The sequence below is a fragment of the Leuciscus leuciscus genome (assembly GCF_965113295.1).
Source record: "Leuciscus leuciscus genome assembly, chromosome: 16".
Taxonomy (NCBI): Eukaryota; Metazoa; Chordata; class Actinopteri; order Cypriniformes; family Leuciscidae; genus Leuciscus; species Leuciscus leuciscus.
The window spans coordinates 20,174,226-20,196,165 of NC_138740.1; the positions used below are offsets into that span (position 1 = coordinate 20,174,226).

A 21,940-nucleotide genomic window follows, 5' to 3' on the forward strand; every position below is an offset into this window, starting at 1 on the left:
GGGCCCATGGTGTACTTTCAAATGTAATGACAAGCATTTATGGTATTTTTTTTGTGAATATTACACGTATTACATATATGCGTTGGTAAGAGTGGACAGTGGGCCATTTTATTTATTCCATCTAGTCTGCTAACAGCAGCGTGTTCTAATACCATACGTTTTTCAGGTTGTGAAGCCAACACAATGGACATGATTGGTGCTTCGCCTCCTGGTGAGCACCTTTATCGCATGCGACTCTGAGTCGGCCAGCATGCTGTGTGCAGAGGAGATGGCCAATAGCTTAGACTGACTGGTGGAAGATGGTTAAACTCAGGGACGCCTCGCACCCAAAGTGCGCGCAGCCCAGATATCATCGTCTCTTATCGTGCTGAGCAACCCCAGGGTTGGCAAATTGATTAATACCAGTCTTTCATCTCTGAGAACCCTCATGAAGATATCATCGCCGCTGAGGAGAATGTCCCCAATCCACCACACTGACAATTGATGACACCTCTTATGAATTACCGGCGCCCTAATTCCACTTCAGCCTTCATCATCATCAGTCTTTGAGGTTATCTAGGCTTCATTACGCAACCGGAGCTGCATGTATCTCTCCACCTCTACATAGAAAATGGCGACTACCATCATTGATTATTTTTCGACGCTGCATTACAGATCCTTTGGTATGGATGTTTTTGCGTGTCACCTGATCTCAAGGTTATCTCCTGTGTATCTCCAGCTCTCGGTCTGCAGAGAAATGAGAATCGATTACAGTGGGACGGGCATCTCTCTCGGCCTGCCCCGGGGCTAAATCTCGACGAGCCATGTTCATTTGAGCAGAGTCGACAGTGTGGCTAACTATGGCCGTTAGCCGCACCCGACGTTGTAGATTTACAGACTTGGCCACTGTTTGCCATGACACAGAGTTGCCCCCTCCTCTTCTCCATTCTGTTCAATCAACCCAGCTCATTGGCGGCAGTCAGCCCCCCTCGCTCCCTCCCTGTGTCTGAGTAATGACCTGCTTCTCTCCTCCTGTCACCATGAAAGGTGGCTCTGGCTCTTTGCTGTTCAGCCTTTTTTTCCACACACGTCCTTTCAACCGGCAAGGCAATCCCAACTGAGATCTCTATCCTGGGTGATTTATCTGATGTATGGAGCATAGATTCAGTCCTTCTCTCTCTATCTCTCTTTCTCACATACTTTGATGGAACGATCAGCATTTGTAGTGTCCATATATTTTTACAGATCAAAAACTTTTACCAGTAACACCGGGCAAGTACAGTTTTCATTGGTGCTTTAATAGATTTCCAATCGAAACAAGAAGTTTTAGCTACGTCATAGCCATAACATACTTGTCATTTAGCATTATTTTACTGGTTAGCATCATGCAGAGGCACGATACCCTCCATTAATTCTTACCATTATACCAAGAGCTGTAAGTCATTTGGGTGTCTACATCTATCCATCTATCTATCTGCTAGCATCACACATATCTTGCAAAAACAAACACTTTATTCGAAACTATTTAACTCTTAAATGATTAGCCAAGTCGTTACAGTACTTGAGTAGATTTTAAAAAAAATTCTACTTTATTGAGTATAATTAAATTGTGGTACTTTTACTTATAAAAATAAAGTATTCAACTTCGCTACATTTTATTTTTCACCAAAAGTACAAAGTACTTTGACAAAGGTGCCGACAGAGCAACAGGGCGAGCTGACATTTGACAGACACTTTTCAAACTACTGCGGTGGAGCCCTGCGCTTCAGCCAATAACAGACAGGTCTGAAACGCTTCAGCCAATAACTGACAGGTCTGACTCGGGTGCAAAACCAACCATCCAGTTCGGCTGTGGGCCGGGGACTTCAAACCGCGCTTTGACGTTCAATCACTGGCGCTCGTGTTTTGAATCAGTATCGCTAACGTTTCAATATTTTAGTGAATGTAAGTGAGCTATGTTCATATTCTGATTTAAAATTTTAATTATGGCAACTCCTGAAATGGGTCATCCCATTGATAATATACCAGATATACCAATATACCAGACAATATACCAATACCAGAGCACTAAGCAGTTGAAAAACTTGGCTCATAACATAGACACAGTTATTGCATGGACGGAGCAAGAAGAATGTAAGTGTCTTAAAAACATAGACAGTTCAATTGAATGGTAAAGCTTGCCTTCTTTAACAATACGGTTAAACTAAATGTACAGAGCTGAATTATTTTTTTTTTTACTGGCACTTTTTTATTCATACTGTTGTACATCTCTCTCTTTTTTTATCGGACCTCTCACTTAACCTTCTTTGCTTTCAATTATGAAATGATTCAAATGAAAACATTCAAATGATCTTACCTGGACTTACTTTTCAAAATTAGTAATAAAACAATTGCTCTTGACAACAGGGAAAGCTTGTATGTTTGCTTAGAACAAGTTTGCTTACTTTATGAGTTTAATATCATGTTTTGCTCCAAAATCACAATACATGTCAGGTGTGTTTGAAATTACTTCTGTGGTTTCATGTTGCTTCTTAACACAAAGTGAGAATATATTATTTGATTAAATTCTATCATACAGGCTATGTTGATTAGCACTGCATTAAAGTGTTAGTTCACCCAACATTTAAATTAGCCCATGATTTACTCACCCTCAAGTCCTCCTAGGTGTACATGACATTCTTCTTTCAGACAAATACAGTTGGAGTTATATAAAAAAATGTGCAAAAAAAAGTGCATCCATTCATGATTAAAAAAAATACTCTGCACGGCTCCAGTGGTTTAATAAAGGCCTTCGGAAGCGAAGCCATGGGTTTTTGTAAGAAAAATACCAATATTTATAACTTTATAATCTAAAATAACTAGCTTCCGCCAGACGACCCTACGCATACTACGCAAATTGCGCCACAAGAGTAACCCGTGACACATGTATGACTTAGGCTGTAGGAGGATTGTAAACTTAGACGCCTCTCGCGGTTTAAACAAATAGGGCTGTGCAACAAACTGAAGCTCCTCTTCTATTACACTGAACAAAATTATAAACGCAACACTTTTGTTTTTGCCCCCATTTTTCATGAGCTGAACTCAAAGATCTAAGACTTTTTTCTATGTACACAAAAGGCCTATTTCTTTCAAATATTTTTCACAAATCTGTCTAAATCTGTGTTAGTGAGCACTTCTCCTTTGCCAAGATAATCAATCCACCTCACAGGTGTGGTATATCAAGATGCTGATTAGACAGCATGATTATTGCACAGGTGTGCCTTAGGCTGGCCACAATAAAAGGCCACTCTAAAATGTGCAGTTTTACTGTATTGAGGGGGTCCGGGGGGGTCCGAAAACCAGTCAGTATCTGGTGTGACAACCATTTGCCTCACACAGTGCAACACATCTCCTTCGCATAGAGTTGATCAGATTGTTGATTGTGGCCTGTGGAATGTTGGTCCACTCCTCTTCAATGGCTGTGCGAAGTTGCTGGATATTGGCAGGACCTGGAACACGCTGTCGTGTACGCCGATTCAGAGCATCCCAAACATGCTCAATGGGTGACATGTCTGGTGAGTATGCTGGCCATGCAAGAATTGGGATGTTTTCAGCTTCCAGGAATTGAGTACAGATCCTTGCAACATGGGGCCGTGCATTATCATGCTGCAACATGAGGTGATGGTCGTGGATGAATGGCACAACAATGGGCCTCAGGATCTCGTCACGGTATCTCTGTGCATTTAAAATGCCATCAATAAAATGCACCTGTGTTCATTGTCCATAACATACGCCTGCCCATGCCATAACCCCACTGCCACCATGGGCCACTCGATCCACAACGTTGACATCAGCAAACCGCTCACCCACACAACGCCCTACATGCTGTCTGCCATCTGCCCTGTACAGTGAAAACCGTTATTCATCTGTAAAGGGAAACCTCTCCAAAGTGCCAGACACATCGAATGTGAGCATTTGCCCACTCAAGTCGGTTACGATGACGAACTGCAGTCAGGTTGAGACCCCGATGAGGACGACAAGCATGCAGATGAGCTTCCCTGAGACGGTTTCTGACAGATTGTGCAGAAATTCTTTGGTTATGCAAACCGATTGTTGCAGCAGCTGTCCAGGTGGCTGGTCTGAGACGATCTTGGAGATGAAGATGCTGGATGCGGAGGTCCTGGGCTGGTGTGGTTACATGTGGTCTGCGGTTGTGGGGCTGGTTGGATGTACTGCCAAATTCTCTGAAACGCCTTTGGCTTATGGTAGAGAAATGAACATTCAATTCACGGGAAACAGCTCTGGTGGACATTCCTGCAGTCAGCATGCCAAATGCCTGCTCCCTCAAAACTTGTGACATCTGTGGCATTGTGCTGTGTGATAAAACTGCATTTTATAGAGTGGCCATTTTTTTGTGGCCAGCCTAAGGCACACCTGTGCAATAATCATGCTGTCTAATCAGCATCTTGATATGCCACAGCTGTGAGGTGGATGGATTATCTCGGCAAAGGAGAAGTGCTCATTAACACAGATTTAGACAGATTTATGAACAATATTTGAGTGAAATAGGCCTTTTGTGTACATAGAAAAAGTCTTAGATCTTCTATGAATCTCACTTGTGGACTTTCTGCACGAGGTATGAAATCAGTACTGGGCTTCCAGTATGAATGAAACAGATATAACATGAGTGTTTATCGCTCCATATCGCTATCATCTCCCCATTTTGGGTAAAAATTGAAAAATAATACTAAAGTACTTTGTAAAGTAGTTACTTGAGTAGTTTTTAAGCAAACTACTTATTTACTCTTACTTGAGGTTGAGGAGATTCCCCCCTTCTATGTAAAGCGCTTTGAGTGCCGAGAAAAGCGCTATATAAATGTAATGAATTATTATTATTATTATTATTATTACTTGTCATATTATTTTTCAGTACTTGTACTCAAGTAAATTATTACTTAAGTAGCAATACTTTTACTTAAGTACAATTTTTTTTGTACTCTTTCCACCACTGCAAACTGCACACGGATATGACAAGTGTAAAATATTACTATCTTGTGTATTTTGCTTGTTCAGTGTGCACAGGAGTTTGTTATAGCACTCACACACACCTGTATGTGCACAAATACACTATTTATATAGTATGTATGCACAATTGTTGCACAATTGATGAACTTTACAGTTATTGAACTAAATTGAATCAACACAACAACTGACTTGAGCTGTATAATGGCACTATTGGCTTGGTAGAGCTGCATTACAGCAGAGTGAACTTGTTAATATTGTGAAGCTGCTTTGAAACAATCTGTATTGTATTGTATTGTATTTTTAACAATCTTATAAAGCGCTATAGAAATAAAGATGACTTGGCTGTATTTATGTGTATGCATATTCCGTATATATTTACAAAACACACAGAACAAGACATTGGGCCTCATTCATGAAACACGAGCAGAATTTAAATTTGTGTACAGTAAATCATTCGTCAAACCGCTCTGACGTAAATTCACGAAAATGTTCATATTTTCAAAATGTTAGTTGGTACGACAGAAATTTACACCAGCTCCCTACTATGTGTAAATGGTGCATAACACATCTGAACATTCTGTGTTCTAATTTAGGCAAACTGATGACATTGCATTTTGATGCACTATATACCATAATAAGTTGATTTGCCCTATCTTGAGTTGATTTGCCCTATCTTTTTTTTTTTTTTTTTTTTTTTTTTACTGTTCAACTTTGGGTCTACCCAGCCATCCAATCACAGTGGAGGTGGGGCGGGACAAATACTACACCGACCAATCATCCTACTTGTACAACAACTGAACAACAATGGAGAAGTTAATATTGCTTGTTACTGCATTTTTATATTCAGTAATATCCTTTAAAATTACATACTATTAACACATTACTGCCATGGATATTCTGTAACATATCAACCGAAGTATCTCAGCTGTAAAAACGCTGCACTTGCAAAGCGGTTTCAAGCACCACCAGTTGGCCGTTTTCAGAAGAGCACCAGGCATATTTTAGCTGGCTAAAAATGCTTTGGTGGACACACGATAATTGAATATTTATTGCTAGGCATATGGCCAATTAGTCTCTTTAGCATTTATGCAATATACTGGAGCCAAACCCGAGAAGGAAGTCCAGAAGATTCCACAGCATTCCTGGACATGAGCAGGGATTAGGCTAATAATGAATGAGCGTGCCCTATTTACGAATGTTTGGAATTCATTGATATACACACATTTAACTACAGAATCTGTGGTATACGAAGCAATATATATATATATATATATATATATATATATATGTATATATATATATATATATATGTATATTAGGGCTGGGCAAGTTAACGCGTTATTATCGCGTTAACGCATTTATTAATTAACGCCGACAATTTTTTTATCGCACGTTAACGCAGTTTAGCCTATTATTATTTTGAAAGTCCGTTGCTCACCGGGATGCTCTGCCATGTGAATTCCCTCCTGTTGATGTCCTGATAACTATTTAGATTCAGGAAACTCACAAACAGCGAGGATCAGTCTCTCTTCCAATGATTAGTGCGGCACGTCGTTTACAAAAAGATCAAGACAATTCAACTTCGGCAGTGGGCGGGCGTGTGCGCACAACCGCGACAGTTTCACGGGAACGCACTCGCTTGTCGCTGCACCTTGTGCTCGACCACTTCTCCTCACTCTACCAAACGCGAATAGAGTGTCTGGCGCGAGTGATTTCAATGTTAAAGTCAATGCAAGGTCCTGCGGCGCGAATGAGGCGTTTAGCGCGGCGCGGTCCAACTAGACGCGAATTTGATGCGCTATTCGCGTTTGGTGTGAACGCACAGTAACAGGGCAACTTGCTACTGAACACTGACTGTTTCTGCTGCTCCCTGATGAAAGATACCTGTTGATAGCTGTTCAGAAAAAGAAAAAAAAACACAAGAAAACAGGACTCTGATGGTCACCTTGTTTAACAAGCTAGATAAAAGGTAATGCCCTGGCAGTGGCAAATAGCTTTGGTTTAATATTTGATTTGATTACATTGATGTTTAAGTTGAGATTTACAAGAAATATTTTATTGCTACTGTGTAAAGGGAATACTGCTGGTAAAAGCACATTGGGCTATTTGTTTAAAGTTTTTGCAAACCACATGTTATTGCACTTTTGTGTATATAGCAGTACATTTAGATCTGCTATATACACTACTTTAGAATTCATTATTAAATTTTGCTCGTAACAATGCGATTAATCGCAAGAAAATCATGCGATTAATCGCGATTAAAAATTTGTATCATTGCCCAGCACTAATATATATATATTATAATATATTATAATATATTATTATATTATATAAACACAAACTTTTATGTTGGATCCAATTAATCGCGTTTAATCGATTTGGCAGCACTAAAATGTGTGTGTGTGTGTGTGTATGTGTGTGTGTGTGTGTGTGTGTGTGTGTGTGTATGTGTGTGTGTGTGTGTGTGTGTGTGTGTGTGTGTGTGTGTGTGTGTGTGTGTGTGTGTGTCTATTGAAAGTAATTTTCGCCAGAATTTAGGAGTATGTTAGTAGATGTTTTAGTTTGTAATATTGTCTCAAATCTAACATGTTTGCGTCACAAAACTCCACAATTTGATCTCATGAGCCTTTAGTCAAACTCATGTGAATTAATTTGAATATCTGTCGGACCCTTTGTAGGTAGTAAATGATTCTGTATGAATAAACACATATTTTAATAGAACAACCTAAATAAATGAGTGTGGAATTGAACTGTTTTTGAAAATGTGAGAGAAAGACAGTGGCAGACATTTGCCGTCAAATTTTGCCTGGTACTAAATTATTCATCAAGATCGGGGAACCAACTACTGCTATCTTGGTTGCAGGGGGGTGGGTTGCATCTGGCACCAGCAAGACTTTTCAGATTTCCTGAGTGTGATTTCCACATTTGCTGAAAATAGACCGCTTGCAAAATGCAAAAACACCTTTTTAAAACTCTCTCGTTCTTCAGCAGTTTTATTTATCACTGCTGGAATAAACAGCATCTTCACTGGTCAAGTTCTGCAGTGTGGGGCTGGTGGGTTTCAGAGGCTGTGGTGAGCGTGCGCTGCACTCTGAATTTGTATTCCTGGTTGCGTCTTTGCCGTGCAACTGATTCCTTTTTCTTCTCCATCTTTTGGCTTCTTTCTATGTCTGCATTTGTGCTTATGCACTACGATCGCCCGCTCCCTGCGCACCCCTCCCTTCTCTTTCTCTCTTCCTCAGTCACACACTGCACCGCTCTCCTCTCCTTCTCTCTCTCTCTCTCTCTCTCTCTCTCTCTCTCTCTCTCTCTCTCTCTCCATCTCTGTAGCAGTTTCTGGTTGAGCATCCAGAAAGAGGACCGCGCGTCTTGCACCTCACGCTTGCGGCAAGCAACGCTTGTTGTTTCTGGGGTTTTTTTTTCTCAGTCTTTGCTCTCTGTCCTGTCAATCCCGGGAGAAGAGCTATCGAGGATCGCAAGGAGCTTAATTGAATTAGCATGCATTTCAGCACAGCGGCGCACGTACGGATTTTGGTCGTCCACACTTCGGCTGTGAGGGGCATTTTGCTGGTAACACTGTCAGACTAAGCACATTAGCAAGTGAATGCCTATCGGAAAGGGGGAGGAAGAAGAGAAGAGAGGGATAAAATGCAGTGCTAATCGATACGGTGTTCGCATCAGAGGCAGAGACAAGAATCCAAGAGAGTGATCTAGGATGGTGCTGGAAAACTGATCCAGCTCCGCTCCAGGTCTTCCACTTCTAGAGGGAGCACACAGCGGAGAAGCTTTGCGCTGCGTCTGCAGCTGGCTTTATTTATTTATTTGCTGATTTTTCCCTCTACCATGCTGCAGCAGAAGTCTCTTTTTCTCTCCGTCTGTGAAAAGGAAACGTGAGCTCTCCGTCACGCCCGGGTCAGTCTCATTCGGTCTGTTTCCTCCTTTCTCTGTTTCCTGTCATCTTTTAATCAGTATTAGAATAATCCATTAGCCACCGGGATGTCTCTTATCTCCTCTTGCGTGATAGAGGAGCTGCCCTCTGAGGGAGAGTGGTCTAAATAGCCGTGTAAGCCGTACCTGAGGCTGGAAACTCAAAGGGAGACGCCTCCCGGCATCTCTTCCACCTGGAGCATTTTTTCCTCTCTTCAATTAAGTCGCAAAATCTGCATCCAGAAATATTGATTCATGCGGCCGTGATTAGAACGCTTTTGGGAGTTGCAGCGCAGATGACTATCGACTCGATTGAGCCTGCCCTCCTTCTCTTTGCAGACAAGCTTCCTTGTTTTGGTTTTTTTGGTTTTTTTGGGGGGGGGGGTTTGATGGTCATCAAGCATAAAAGCCAGGAGGAACAGGCCATTTGTTTTTTTTTCCCCTTTGGTTTTTTGAAGCCATACTTGAAAGGAATTTCTTCTTTTTGAGGATTTTATCGTCTTTTTGGAAACCTACTGTGAAAGCCTCTTGGCTTTGGGTAGCATTGTTTTCTTCTGCATTATTTACTTGACCCGTGGATAATGATTGACATGGGCACCGCTCTCTGAGATGTACTCTTTCCAACGGGTGGGACAAATGGGGTGTGGAAGGGCCTACGCCGGGCCTTCTTGCCCCAAGCTTGAGGTGGTGTTGCTGGGCTGGGAGTGTGGCAGAGGCAGCTGGCTAGGCCTTGGCTCTTTGTGGAGACTTGCATTATCTCTGGCCTTATTGGCCTCGGTGCCGGACAGAACAGCCAGTGCCCGTGTGTCTTCCAGCCTGAGCACCACACACCATGTCCATCACTTCCATAACAAGCATGGTACCATACCCATCAACATCAACAGGATGCCCTTCCTCACGAGAGGAGGCCACGGTAAGCCCTCACCATTTATTCAGCATTTCCTCTTTATCGACCGGGTTGCTTAGACCCAGTGGTTCTAAAAAGCTTTGATTTGATTAAGGAGAATTATTCCACTGGAAAGCAGGCTGTTGATACAGCACACTGAAATGTGTGTGCATGCCCTGAGATTCGCTTAGTACGTCACGTGCGCGCTTTGATCTGTGCCTTAATAGATCGCATGGGGAGTGGCCTTGTGCTCTTTGCACTCACTGCAGTTTCAGAAGAAGGATGGGTTTGATGGATAAAAGTGTGGGCCAGATGTGCTTCCTTTCATGTCCTGCCTCGCCACTGCTCCTTGTCAGGCATCTTTTTTGACACCTGTGTCAATCAAAGATTGTGTGCAGCATTGACAACCTGTCTTTGCTGAGCTCTAGCATATGTTGAGTGTCCAATAAGCGTGTCATTTTCCAGTGATAATCCTCACATTCGAATAGCTGGCCTGTGCTACAGGTTTGAATCACCTGCTGGAGTTTCTAGCTGCTAAAGCATTTATTTTTGTGCTTTTTGGATTATGCTTTAGGTCCTGCATCTCCTATGATAGGTCAGAGCTTGTGTTGTGATTTATTTGGATGTCATTCTGCCACCATTTTTTGAGATGAACAGATTATTAAAAAAAGAATAATTGTAATAACCAATCAATAATGATGCTGATGCTGATTTCTACTGTTATTTTAATCATCTTTAAACAAACGGTGGGAGATTAACAACCCAGTAAATGACAATAAAATCTCTTTTACTAACAAAAACTTTTTTCTAACAAGCATGCATGTGTGTCTGTGTTTATATAATAACAAGAAATGCTTGCTGATCACCAAGTGAATGATTAGAATGATTTCTGAAGATTTTTTTGAAGACTGGAGTAATGGCTACTGAAAATTCAGTTTGTTATTTTCAGTTATTTTAAATTGTAATAATATTTCACAATATAACGGCTTTACTCTATTTTTGATCTTATAAATGCAGCCTTAAGGTCCTTGCACACTGAGTCAAAAATTTTCGTATGTGTTTTTTTCGAATTCACATTCGATGGCTCTGAATTGTCAAAACACCTCTCAAAATGCTTGCTACGGATGCAAAAAACACAGAAAATCAGAGTTTAAGAGGCAGTGTGTAAACGTGATTGACATATTTATTTCTTAACATGCGAAAATTTTGGTCGAAAATAAGAAACTTATTTCAAAAGCATTAATATTAATCTTACCGCCCCAAAACTTTTGAAAGATAGTGTACTATATATTTAAAATGAAGTCAAATACAGATGTTATTAGTCGCACAAGGCTGTTCAACTTTTTTTTAAGTTTGACAGACACTTGCCTTTGCTATTCCTCAAACCAGCATTGTATGAAACAGAGCAGCTTAACAGAGCTCAGTATTGCCAGTTGCACAGTGTTTTCACATCTGCATGAACTCAAAGCAGTCAGTGTAGATCTGCTTTACTGCTGCACACAGAGGAACAAAGCTGCTGATTAATCAATTAGTCTTTTATCGTTGATTATAGTAATAAAAGTATTATTTTAATGAAAGAACAGATCCATATGGTAAAGAGATGGAAGAGCAGAGCTCCACCGATTGTCAATTTCATAGATGTTGTGACCTTCAAAAAACTACTTCCTCGCTGCAGGCAAACTCACACATCTCTCCTTCCGCCCCTTACCTCTCACATACTGAGATCTGGAACACTGTAAACACAGATTACTCTGTTGTACTGTATTGTACATCAGCACTCTAGGGATGTATCTTGGCTAATCAAGCAGAATTAACAGTTGTTTAATGTAATTTAAGTCCTGTTCACACCAAGTCCAAAGTAATGACTTTGAGAGTATAACATATTTACAACAAAAAAATCACACTAAAACATTTTTAGTGCTGACTAGTGCTAAAAAAGACATTTGGATTCATTGTGAAGGAAGTCATAAAGATGCATTGTGTTGTGCAAACTGCGCATTTTTGATGTTTAAAATTTGGTTTGAACAGGGCATCATGCATCTCTCCATGGTGAAATACCACTTACTTGCCTTTCCATACCTTTTTAAGGGATTTTACCACAAAACTTGCTCTAATTGTAACTTTGTATCTTAACCTTCACAACGAAGATGTTGAGCGTAACCAACGAGATGACTTTGATTTTTATCATCAGTAAAGCGGTCATGCATTGTTTTTGTCTCTGAGTGAGGGCACGTTTACGGCTCTTGGACACTTAGTGGAAGAGGGAAGCAACGAGAGTGGGGACATTGGATAGCCACAATCAATGTGTCACCTCCCACACAAAGCGAAGTTATAGTAGCCGAGCCTTCCATCTGAAGAGTCTGGGAGGACAGTGCTAAATGATCCTTTTAAACAGAGCGGGTTAGACGGATCAGTCCTTCATCCCCAATGACAAGTAGTTCAACGGGGAATGTGATCCCGCACAGTAATGGGATCATCAAGGCAACTGTTACCAGAATCATGGCCCTTTCAGAGTTTTTCATTACAACTGGTATTGTCAGTCCGATTCACTGCTTCCGTCTCGACATTAATCTCACCTGCCCTCCCATCCGTCTACCGCAAAATATGCAATGAATTTTCAGTGTCCTTATCGCGTGGAAACAGGGCCGGCAATCCTGACAGAGCCGAGGTGGAGCCGACACGTCGTGAATTACATCACCACTCTTGTCCACAGCTCCACAGCCATTACCGGAGTCCCGCAACTGAATGTGGCTGTCAGAGTGTCCAACCCTGATGCAATGACGACTGATAAAGTTCAGCTTGGTTACAAAATTGACAGATCAATTTGATGACTGTATGACTCAGAGACACTTTTAAATTCCGCCCCTTCATTCAACATGGACATGAATCAGGTCCTTTCCAGCACTTTGCGGCAGGAAATCATGTCATTTTCGTCCCCGTATATTGTATGCATTCTGATGCACTGAGCATTTTATACCTACAACAAATTTTATGCATGATTATAATGGACAATAAATATAACTGCACTGGTTCCTAGTGAGCTTTTTGCATTTCCATACAGTTCTAAAGCATCTTCAGCAAGCTGGAAACCTTCACCCCCACTGACCAATAATCACATCCTGCCAGATCCCATCACTCAAGGCTCCCCTGCCAGCAAGGTGGAGATAATTGATATAATTGATATGTAGATTAGTAGAATAAGTCAATCAGGTGTACAAGGGCCGAGCTGATGAAAGGATGAAAAAAGTTGTCACACCACGCAGACCCATGTCTCCATCGCATGCCGTTGACATTTGCTCTAGACAATGCTCGTCATTTGTGCATCTCATGCCATCTGAAGAGCCCTTGGCACAGCACTTCTCTGCTTGACATGCTGAAAACCAGCACTCATATGCACTTTGTGTTTATTCCACAGGCTTGTCACAGTTCCCTGTTTTGTTTTGTTTTTCATTTCATTTTAAAAGCGGGCTTAGTATTTTTTTCCTCATTGAAACATTTGACACAAAACATAAATAGTACATTTTAAAATACTGTTTAAAGGTGTACATGAAGTAAAAACTATTATTAATAATAGTGATAATTATTCGTTTTGCACTGGATTAATATCATTCCAGTTTTTCACACACAGTAAATACTGTATGTCTTGCTTCTGTTTACTTTTGACCTGTGTTTGGGCACACCAATCCAGCAGTGACTTTTTTTCCACACTTGTCACAATTCTTCAACTTTTTGCCCCTCGACCTTTAATCATTCACCCGTCGCCCCTGACAACACAGCTGCAGGCCGCCTGCCATGGCACTGACCCACTGATCCATCGATCCCACGGCCTGATGGATTTCCACAGTTTTATTTGATTATCTGCCCACAGCAGAAGTCTAATATCGCGTCTTTCTCTCTCTCTCTCTCCATCTTGTTTTTGTCATTGTCTCATTGAAATGCTGCATGACCCTCCACATCCCCCCCCCCCCCCCCCCTTCTCCCCCTTAATACCCAGAGCTCCATGCACTGATGGAGGTGTAATGTTTGACAAGCAGCAGGTTCTGTTTGTTCGCTCATGTTTGCCCCTGCATGCTGATGGGGTTTCCCTTGTCATTGCCTTATACGGCAAAGATGCAGCTTCTTTGGACAGTTCCCAGATCAAACATCCGTTTTTTGTGTGAGGCTCAAGGGCGCAACTTGATCTGAGCAAGGGCATCTCCTAATGCACAGCCACTCGAGAAAGCCATGATGGATGCGTCCCCTTACCGGTGAAAAGGGGGCTATCCTTTGTGGATCACTGGTGTGTACACTATAGATTGGACCCCATCAAAAGCAGTTTGCTCCAGCGAGAGCCGCAATCTATTACAGTCGCCAAGTAGAGCTCTAAACTGCTGCACAAAAAGTGTGTAGTGGGGCAATAAGGAATAATTGATCAGTGACTCAAAACACTGTGATTTGGGAATGATCCATTGTTTGCCCTGAATAGCCTAAATGTGGGCCAGTAATGAGAAAGCACTTCTCTGTGACCTCTTCGTTCTCTGTTCTGCCAGTGTTATTGAAAACAAAAGTTCTTCACAATTTTCCCCTCCTCTAAGAAGCGACTAGATGTAGAGCCATCACTTTAAGTGCATGTGTCATTTCAGCAGCGCTTCTGAGAATAGACCTGTGAATGCAGTCCAATCAATGTGATGGGCAAAGCAGTTAGGCAATAAACTAGAGGGCTGCGGTTTGGACCGAGCAAACCTTATGCCACTGAGCTCTTGGCACCCTGTGAGTGGTCAGATGTTGAAGCTGAGGTTGTGCTGGCCAAAAGAAATGTGAACATTCAAGCTGGAATGAAAATATTGGCTTTGTCTAAAAGCACTGCTCTGGTCCCCACACCTTCCAGAAAGGCTCTACAATTGCTTTAAGATTAATAGCGGATTCAGTAATGCTCGGTAACTGCAGCAGCAGGGTTAAGGTTACTCCCATTCCTCTGTGTTCCAGACCTGTGGTGTGTGTTTTACTAAATGTGACATTGAGGAGAAATAGCTCGGTCTGGATCTCACCCAAGCCCTTGCTAAAGGGAGACAGCCATGCTGTGAGCTGTGAGGGGTGAAATCAGTCTCTAGTTGCCTGGATTCCTCTTCTTACACCTGCACTAAAACTAGCTCAACCATGGCAAAAACCATCTCAGGGCTGTAGCAAAAAAAAAAAAAAAAAAGAAGCCCATTGACTTTGCTATATGACCAGCGCTCTGTCCAGCCAACCCATCTAACCATTATACAATACAGAACAGCTTTGATATATATGAGTTCTTACAGTCAATGGAAAACCTAGGAAAATCATGGAAATTATTATAGTTAATGCATTTGTGTATTCATTATATTATATATTACATTGCATATTTGATATAATAATTTTTGTTATGCTCCTCTGAAAATATCTAATTGACAATGGATGGATGGATGGATGGATGGATGGATGGATGGATGGATGGATGGATGGATGGATGGATGGAGTGCAAGTTGAGTAAAATGTCAAATTGTTTCAGCGTATATATGTGTACATTATATAGTATTCACATTGCAAATGTATATTGCATTATATTACATTGCATATTTTATATATGTATCTATCTACATTATAATATATATTCGTAAAGAGCTATTTCAAGTTCAAGTCGATTAGTTACTTTTGGTTGAGCATAAGAAAAATTATTATATACAATAGGCCATGTAATATATAATATACACTATGTAGGCCTAATGTATAATCAAATCTAATAATCTAATAACTAATAATCAATTTGCACTCAGTATTTAATTGACTAAAAATCCTTATCCAATAAGCAATAAGTGATAATACATTCAGTTCATTGGTCAAAAGGTGGGGACCCTGAAGAAAATTTTTGTTTGTATATATATATTTTTTTACCTTCTACAAGTTTGTGTTGGCTTAAATGCTCAGGCCTAAGAGGATATGTGTGATGTATTTTGGACATTATGGTGGTTTGTCAGTTAAATAGTTTAAATGTTAATTATTTTAATTCTTGACCTCAGCACTACAGATAACAAACGTTTTAGACGAGTTTGAATAAATTAATAATTATATAAATTAATAATTATATGTATTTGTAGGTTTTTAAAACAGAATGTTATCTATGGATCTCTTTGGTAAACTTTGTAAACTGTTAAATGCATATCCTGGAGAAATTAAAAAAGTAATAGTTTTTGGAAAGCTAATTGGCCTTGACGAGTTCTGATAGCTTTGTGTTGTGAAGTGTATTGGTCCACAAAGATGCACAAACAAGAAAATTTGGCTAATCCAACTTTAACCATCTAAATCCCATATTTCTACTTAAGCCAGAGCATCACTGCATGACACAAATCAAGGGCCTCATAATTTTTAATGAAGTTCTTAGTGCAGCCATGTGTTACAACTTTGATGATGTGCCATCATTATATCCCAGACCTGACAGCCTGGCTTTTCATTACACAATGAAACATCTTAAATTCCCAGAGTGTTTTCCCCCTGCGAGGAAAGTATATGAACCGTTCTATCAAATTAATGATAATAACAGGCAGCAATGGAAGAGTATAAATGTAATATCTGTAATCTGCATAACCTGTGAAGTTATACCCACATACTTAATTAAAAACTGTTCCTGTCAAGCCTCCCGAAATAAGCAGTGCAGTTGTTAGCTGTTGACAGCCAATCACCTCTGTGATGTCCGTCTAAGAATAGAGTGTTATTTGTAGAGGGTGTTGAACTGCAGAAACAACAGTGGTGAGAAGTGGAGCCCCAAATCTCCAGGTCTGAAATGCACAAGCCCGGGATCCGCCCATTCGTTTCTCCCCTGACAGAGTCGAGAACAACCCGGCGCTCGTCCTGAAACAACACGGCCTGGCCTCGGAAAATGGAGACGCCTCTGAAATCGCTGGTATCCATTTATTTGTTTTTATCGGAGATCTGAAATGGGCTGTGGTGCATTTCTCCTTTAAAAAAAAATGGAGACTTCAGAGCAAGACTAAAAATTAAAAAAATTAAAACAATCATATATCTCGGTCATGTTTACAGAAGTTTTGCACATTTATTTTTAAACAACATTTGGCAAGACTGGGGAATGGGACATTGCAAAGAACTGGATACAGCTCATTTTGCTATTTAGAGAGATAATAAAATTATTCCTGGCAATATCTCCAAGGATTACACAATTTCACAGATAGACGAGCGCACAGCGAGCACACAGTGATGATAATATTGGCGGCAGACGTGTGATTCATGCCCTTGCATAAGGGGAATTGCAGCAGCATTCTGCTCTCTCTGTGGCTTTGCCGTGAAAAAGTGGATTATTGAAACTTCAAAATGTCCAAATGTTCTATGAGGCCAGATCTCCTCGCTGCAGTGTCCCAATCGACTCCGCTGATGGTGCATAAGAAGTTCTGCTGTGCGGCTTTGCCCGCGGGTGTCTGTAACTAAATAAAACATGGCCATTAAATTGAATGTTGAAAGCGAATTCTAAAGTCTGTCTTAATCTGAACACTTATGTCCGAATTTGGTTGATTAAAATCAAATATAGAAAGAAATGTAGAGTTGTTGACTGCATTTTTTAAGTTTTAAAAGGTGTGTAATTTCTGCGCGACTAGTGGAATCATATGGAATTGCGATGTTTTTTGAGCTGGACTTACAGTAATAGCATTGACTCAACCAATGACATGAGTTTGGGGGCGGGACTGTTTTTTTGTCTTACCAATCGCATAATTTCATCATTTAATATTGTTAAATTAAATAATTTATTTTAGTAATTATGAATGCCATTCTAGAAAATGTCATGTTATATAATTATAATAGTGCTGTCAAAATTAACGCTTTAACTTTTGTTCAGTTTAACATGTTAAAAATATTTAACGCAATTAATGCAGCATCCGTTTTTCCCCGTCATCCTTCGGCTAGCGTTAGATTATATGATCACGCTCTTGTTCATGCTAATGCTTTTAAACCATTCACGTGACACAAACACACTTGAGCGCACAGAAAGCCGCTTCAGACAGCGCTTGAACGGACAAAAACGCACAAAATTATGCCAAAATGCCCGTTTTGTTGAGTATTCTCGCAAGCACAGTCTTAAATGAGTTAAGTGAAGCCTTAAATGAACGCAAAGAGTTGTGAGAAAATGTGATGTGTGCCAGATCCATGTCATGTGTGTCAAGTCTTAAAGTGACAGCAGACTAATAAACCTGCTGCTGTCAATAATGATAATCAAAGGAAAAATGAAAAAGAAAATCACTCACTGCTCTTGACTGAGTAACATTTGTAGCTTTAATCAGGATTAATCTATATTTAATTTATAATTTGTCCAGTGAAGACTGTGAAGTGTTTGATTTTGAACTTTATTCAATTTTTGTTTATATCCTACCTGTCAGATACCTGAAAATCTTCAAAGCACTGTTTATAAGATTACATAGGTCAAAAACAATGAAAACATTAACTTTTTGTGCATTTTGACAGGGCAAGTAAAAATCTGAACTGGTCTGACTGGGCCAGTAGACAAAATTGAGCCCTGATATATTGAAGGGCACAGGTAAATGTGACATTTATTATAATGGGTTTATTTGATTATTGTTTTAAGTTCACTTAAATTAAAAGTTGTTATATTATTTAAAGCCTAATAAATGTTTAAAAATATATATAGCTTCCAGTGAAACTGTAATGCTGAATGCCTATATTGAATGGCTAAAATTGAGAGAAATAATCAATTTCATAGAGACATTAGTAGCAGTATTGGTGTATCAGTGACACTGGCCTTCTTTCATAAAAAGATGCATTAAACAAATATATATTTTTTTTAAATAGGCTACTGTGTTTGTTGTTTCTACATTAATATGGAGCTGAGATGTGAAATTATCACATTATAATAATATATTAATGATTAATTGCAATGAATTACAGAAAAAAATGTGCGATTATTTTTTTTCATCGTTTGACAGCGCTAAATTATATTTTTTTGTGTGTGTCACAAATGACCTTGCTCTAGAATGTAAATCAGAAGTTTCTGATAGTTACAGTACAATGGACTCATATGGGAAGCAGTGCTGAATACACACAGGAAGTGACCCTGCTGTCTGCGATTGCTGCTGTGATTTACGGCTGCTTTTAGGCTTTGAAATGCTTCCTGTGCACTTCAGCATGATGATTTAAGAGTCATTGTTGCCCGTGTTGCAGTTAACCGACCCCTCGGATTGACTGGGCCTGGATTTCTGTTGCTCTCATTATTTTGCCATCGCACATTTTTGCTCAACTGCCTAATCTAAGTCTCACTGCTCTCTCATTATTTTTCATTCACTCTTCTCTTTGATCTTTACCACGTATTGTTCGTTTTTCACCATGTATCAGCTTTCAGCCGGCAGCACCTTCAAAGTTTGCTTCTTTTAATCATCATTAGAGATATTGGCCTACATTCTCGAGCGTATTCCGCAACCATCCTTTCCCAGATCTCCTTTTTTAATTTTCTGTTATTGAATCTGATGCTTTGTTCCATCAAATGAAAGAGAAGCTCAGTCAAAAGACTCTCCTATAGGACATTTTAAGTTCATTTAGTCAGGTCAGCAAATGGACTTCCCTCTTAAATGCAAGTGGTCGGCACTCGCGTTCAGCGGGATTACAAAGCGCTTTCTCGCCTTTCTCTTGAGCTCCTCGGATGGGATCCACTCTTTGCGGGAGAACACTCGAGCCCTCTCAGAAATCATCAGTGACAGCGACGTAATCAGATCAGCCGTGCCTTTAGCCGTGATTGCAGGAGACACTCGAGCCGTGCAATCAGCCCAGCGTTTTCCCTGGAACGCCTTCGCTTTTCTTGCTGCGCGTACATGCAGACTTTCCCGGTCCTCGTCACTCACTTTTGACTCTCACCTTTGGCTTTGAGTGACTGCTTGCATGCGTGTGAAGCCGAGGTGCTGTTTTTGCAGTGTCGCGCACTATTTAGAGATCAAGATAATCGCTAGATACCTGAAGAGCAGGCTATTTTTTCTTTTGAGCAGGGTGCAATTTGATGACGATTGTGTTGAATGCTTTGGTGAATGCGGGCAATCAGAGGGAGCCGTTTGAACGTATGGTTCATAAGCACCATGACCGCTGAGCTACCGTTCGAGGGTGCTCCGTGTTTATCACAATCCCCTAATTACCTACATCCTGCTGAAAGAGGCCAGCGTGAGCCACTTTGTGTTGGTCCAATTAATTACATGGTTTAATTTCAGTAGCGAATATACAACAGTACTGTCAAAGCCGAGCAGCAATTACTACTGCACTGTCGCACAAGGCAAATGGCTTAATTAGACGCTCTTAACGACCCTGGAACTGGCCGTTGTTTCCTTTTCAGCTGTGACGGTAAACTTGTATTTTAGTCATTTATGCCTAAACAATAAAAACTTGAGTGCATTTACTGTAGCCTAATTTTTACTGATTTTTTTCTACATAGTTCTGTAAAATATCAGACCTGTTTTCTAGGTGCAGTGCATGGTTATTTCAGTATGAAGTGAGAGAGGGACAATCTGTGACAGAATGGGTGAGATTAGACTTTTGGGCAGCAGCACTGAAGAAGACATATGGGACAGGCAATGTGACCATCTTATTAAGCAAGCGTGTGCATTTGAGCTTGAATGCAAGCCTCCATTCCGCAGGACATTTGTATGACATTTGCAAATTAAACTTGTGTGTGTGTGTGTGTGTGTGTGTGTGCGTGCGTGCGTGGGTGGGTGCGTGCGTGCGTGCTTTTTCACTCCAAGTATATATACACTACCATTCAAAAGTTTGGAGTTCAAAAAAACATTTAAAAAATGAATACCTTTATCCAGCAGTGATGCATTAAATTGATCAAAAGTGACAGGAAAAACATTTATAATATTACAAAGGATTTCTATCTTTCTTAAATGCTTCTATTCATCAAATAATCTTATCACAGTTTCTGTAAAAGTATTAAGCAGCACTACTCAAACTTCTTCAAAAAATCTTGAGAAGCAAATCATCATATTAGAATGATTTCTGAAGGATCATGTGACACTGAAGACTGGAGTAATGATACTGAAAATTGAGCTTTACATCACAGGAATAAATTACATTTTAAAATGTAAAAAAAGAGAGAGAAAAGTAAATTGTAATAATATTTCACAGTGTTGCTGTTTATATATGGAATTTGTAACTGAGTGAGTGAGTGAATAATGTATAAATATCTGCATTGTATCACAAGAGATAAACATGGTACTAAACATTACCAATCCATCCACTTTCATATATTAACGCTATGATTATCACAACATGCTCACACTACAAGCAAATGTCAGCATTGGTGTGATTAACATTTCAAGTCATTACACACAAAGTCCAGAGGACAATATGTTCTTGCAGTAGTGCGGAGTAAAACAACGTAACGGAAGACTTATCTTACATTAATGATGAATGTGGCCACTTCTCTTCAACTAGCTATTCACACAGCGTCAAAACTATTATTTAAGACTTCTTGTGGTTTAAAATGATTTTCAAATGTTCAAAAGTTGAATTTACACCACTGACTAAACAAAACTAAATATAGTAAAATATAAAAAGTAGACAATATTGTATGTAAAAGTTCACACCTCCTACGCAGGAGATAATACAGGGTAATTCACACCTGCTGTGATTGTCTTCAGGTTAGTTTCATTTTCTGAAATGCATCTTGCAATATCAGCTAAATGTTTTTCAAACAGCACTTTCTATGCCTTTCCATGGATACTTGACCGGATCGAGTTCTAGGTGTGGAATGGGAAAGTACAACACAGTTAACCCTTTTGTTTTTATACCTTTCCAGTGGCACTTTTTACTGTTTGTTTCAGATCCTTCGTCCCAGTTCTCTTACATATCTCTGCTTTCCCTGAGGATTTTTCTGGACTTTACTCCATCCATCTTTATGAGTTTTCCAGTCCCTGCTGCAGAAATGCATCCCCGGAGCTTCATACACTCTCAGTGTGATATGATGTGTGTTGTGCCAGCATGAGACACTAAAGCTCTGTTCCAAAACCTAGTGGGCTACTGCACTAGTGCCTACATAGACAGCTGACTTCTAAGGCAGCATCCTAACAGTCATAGAAACTCGTAAGTTACTGACACCGAATACTCTACATAAGCATCATAATACAATACATAGATAATATT

At 40.1% G+C, this 21,940-nt stretch overlaps 1 protein-coding gene across 3 annotated transcripts in view; it reads left to right on the forward strand.

Moving 5' to 3' along the window:
* Positions 1–21,940, forward strand: part of nrxn2a (neurexin 2a) — a 390,641-nt gene that overhangs the window by 257,866 nt on the left and 110,835 nt on the right. The window contains exon 1 of one of the 3 annotated variants that reach the window (XM_082141010.1): positions 8,278–9,823. The exons of the other annotated variants lie outside the window; for them this stretch is intronic. Within the exon in view, the coding sequence (XP_081997136.1) occupies positions 9,520–9,823 (304 nt within the window). The 5' untranslated portion in view covers positions 8,278–9,519. Of the gene's footprint in view, positions 1–8,277; positions 9,824–21,940 lie in introns of those variants that run through there. 3 annotated transcript variants of the gene reach the window in all.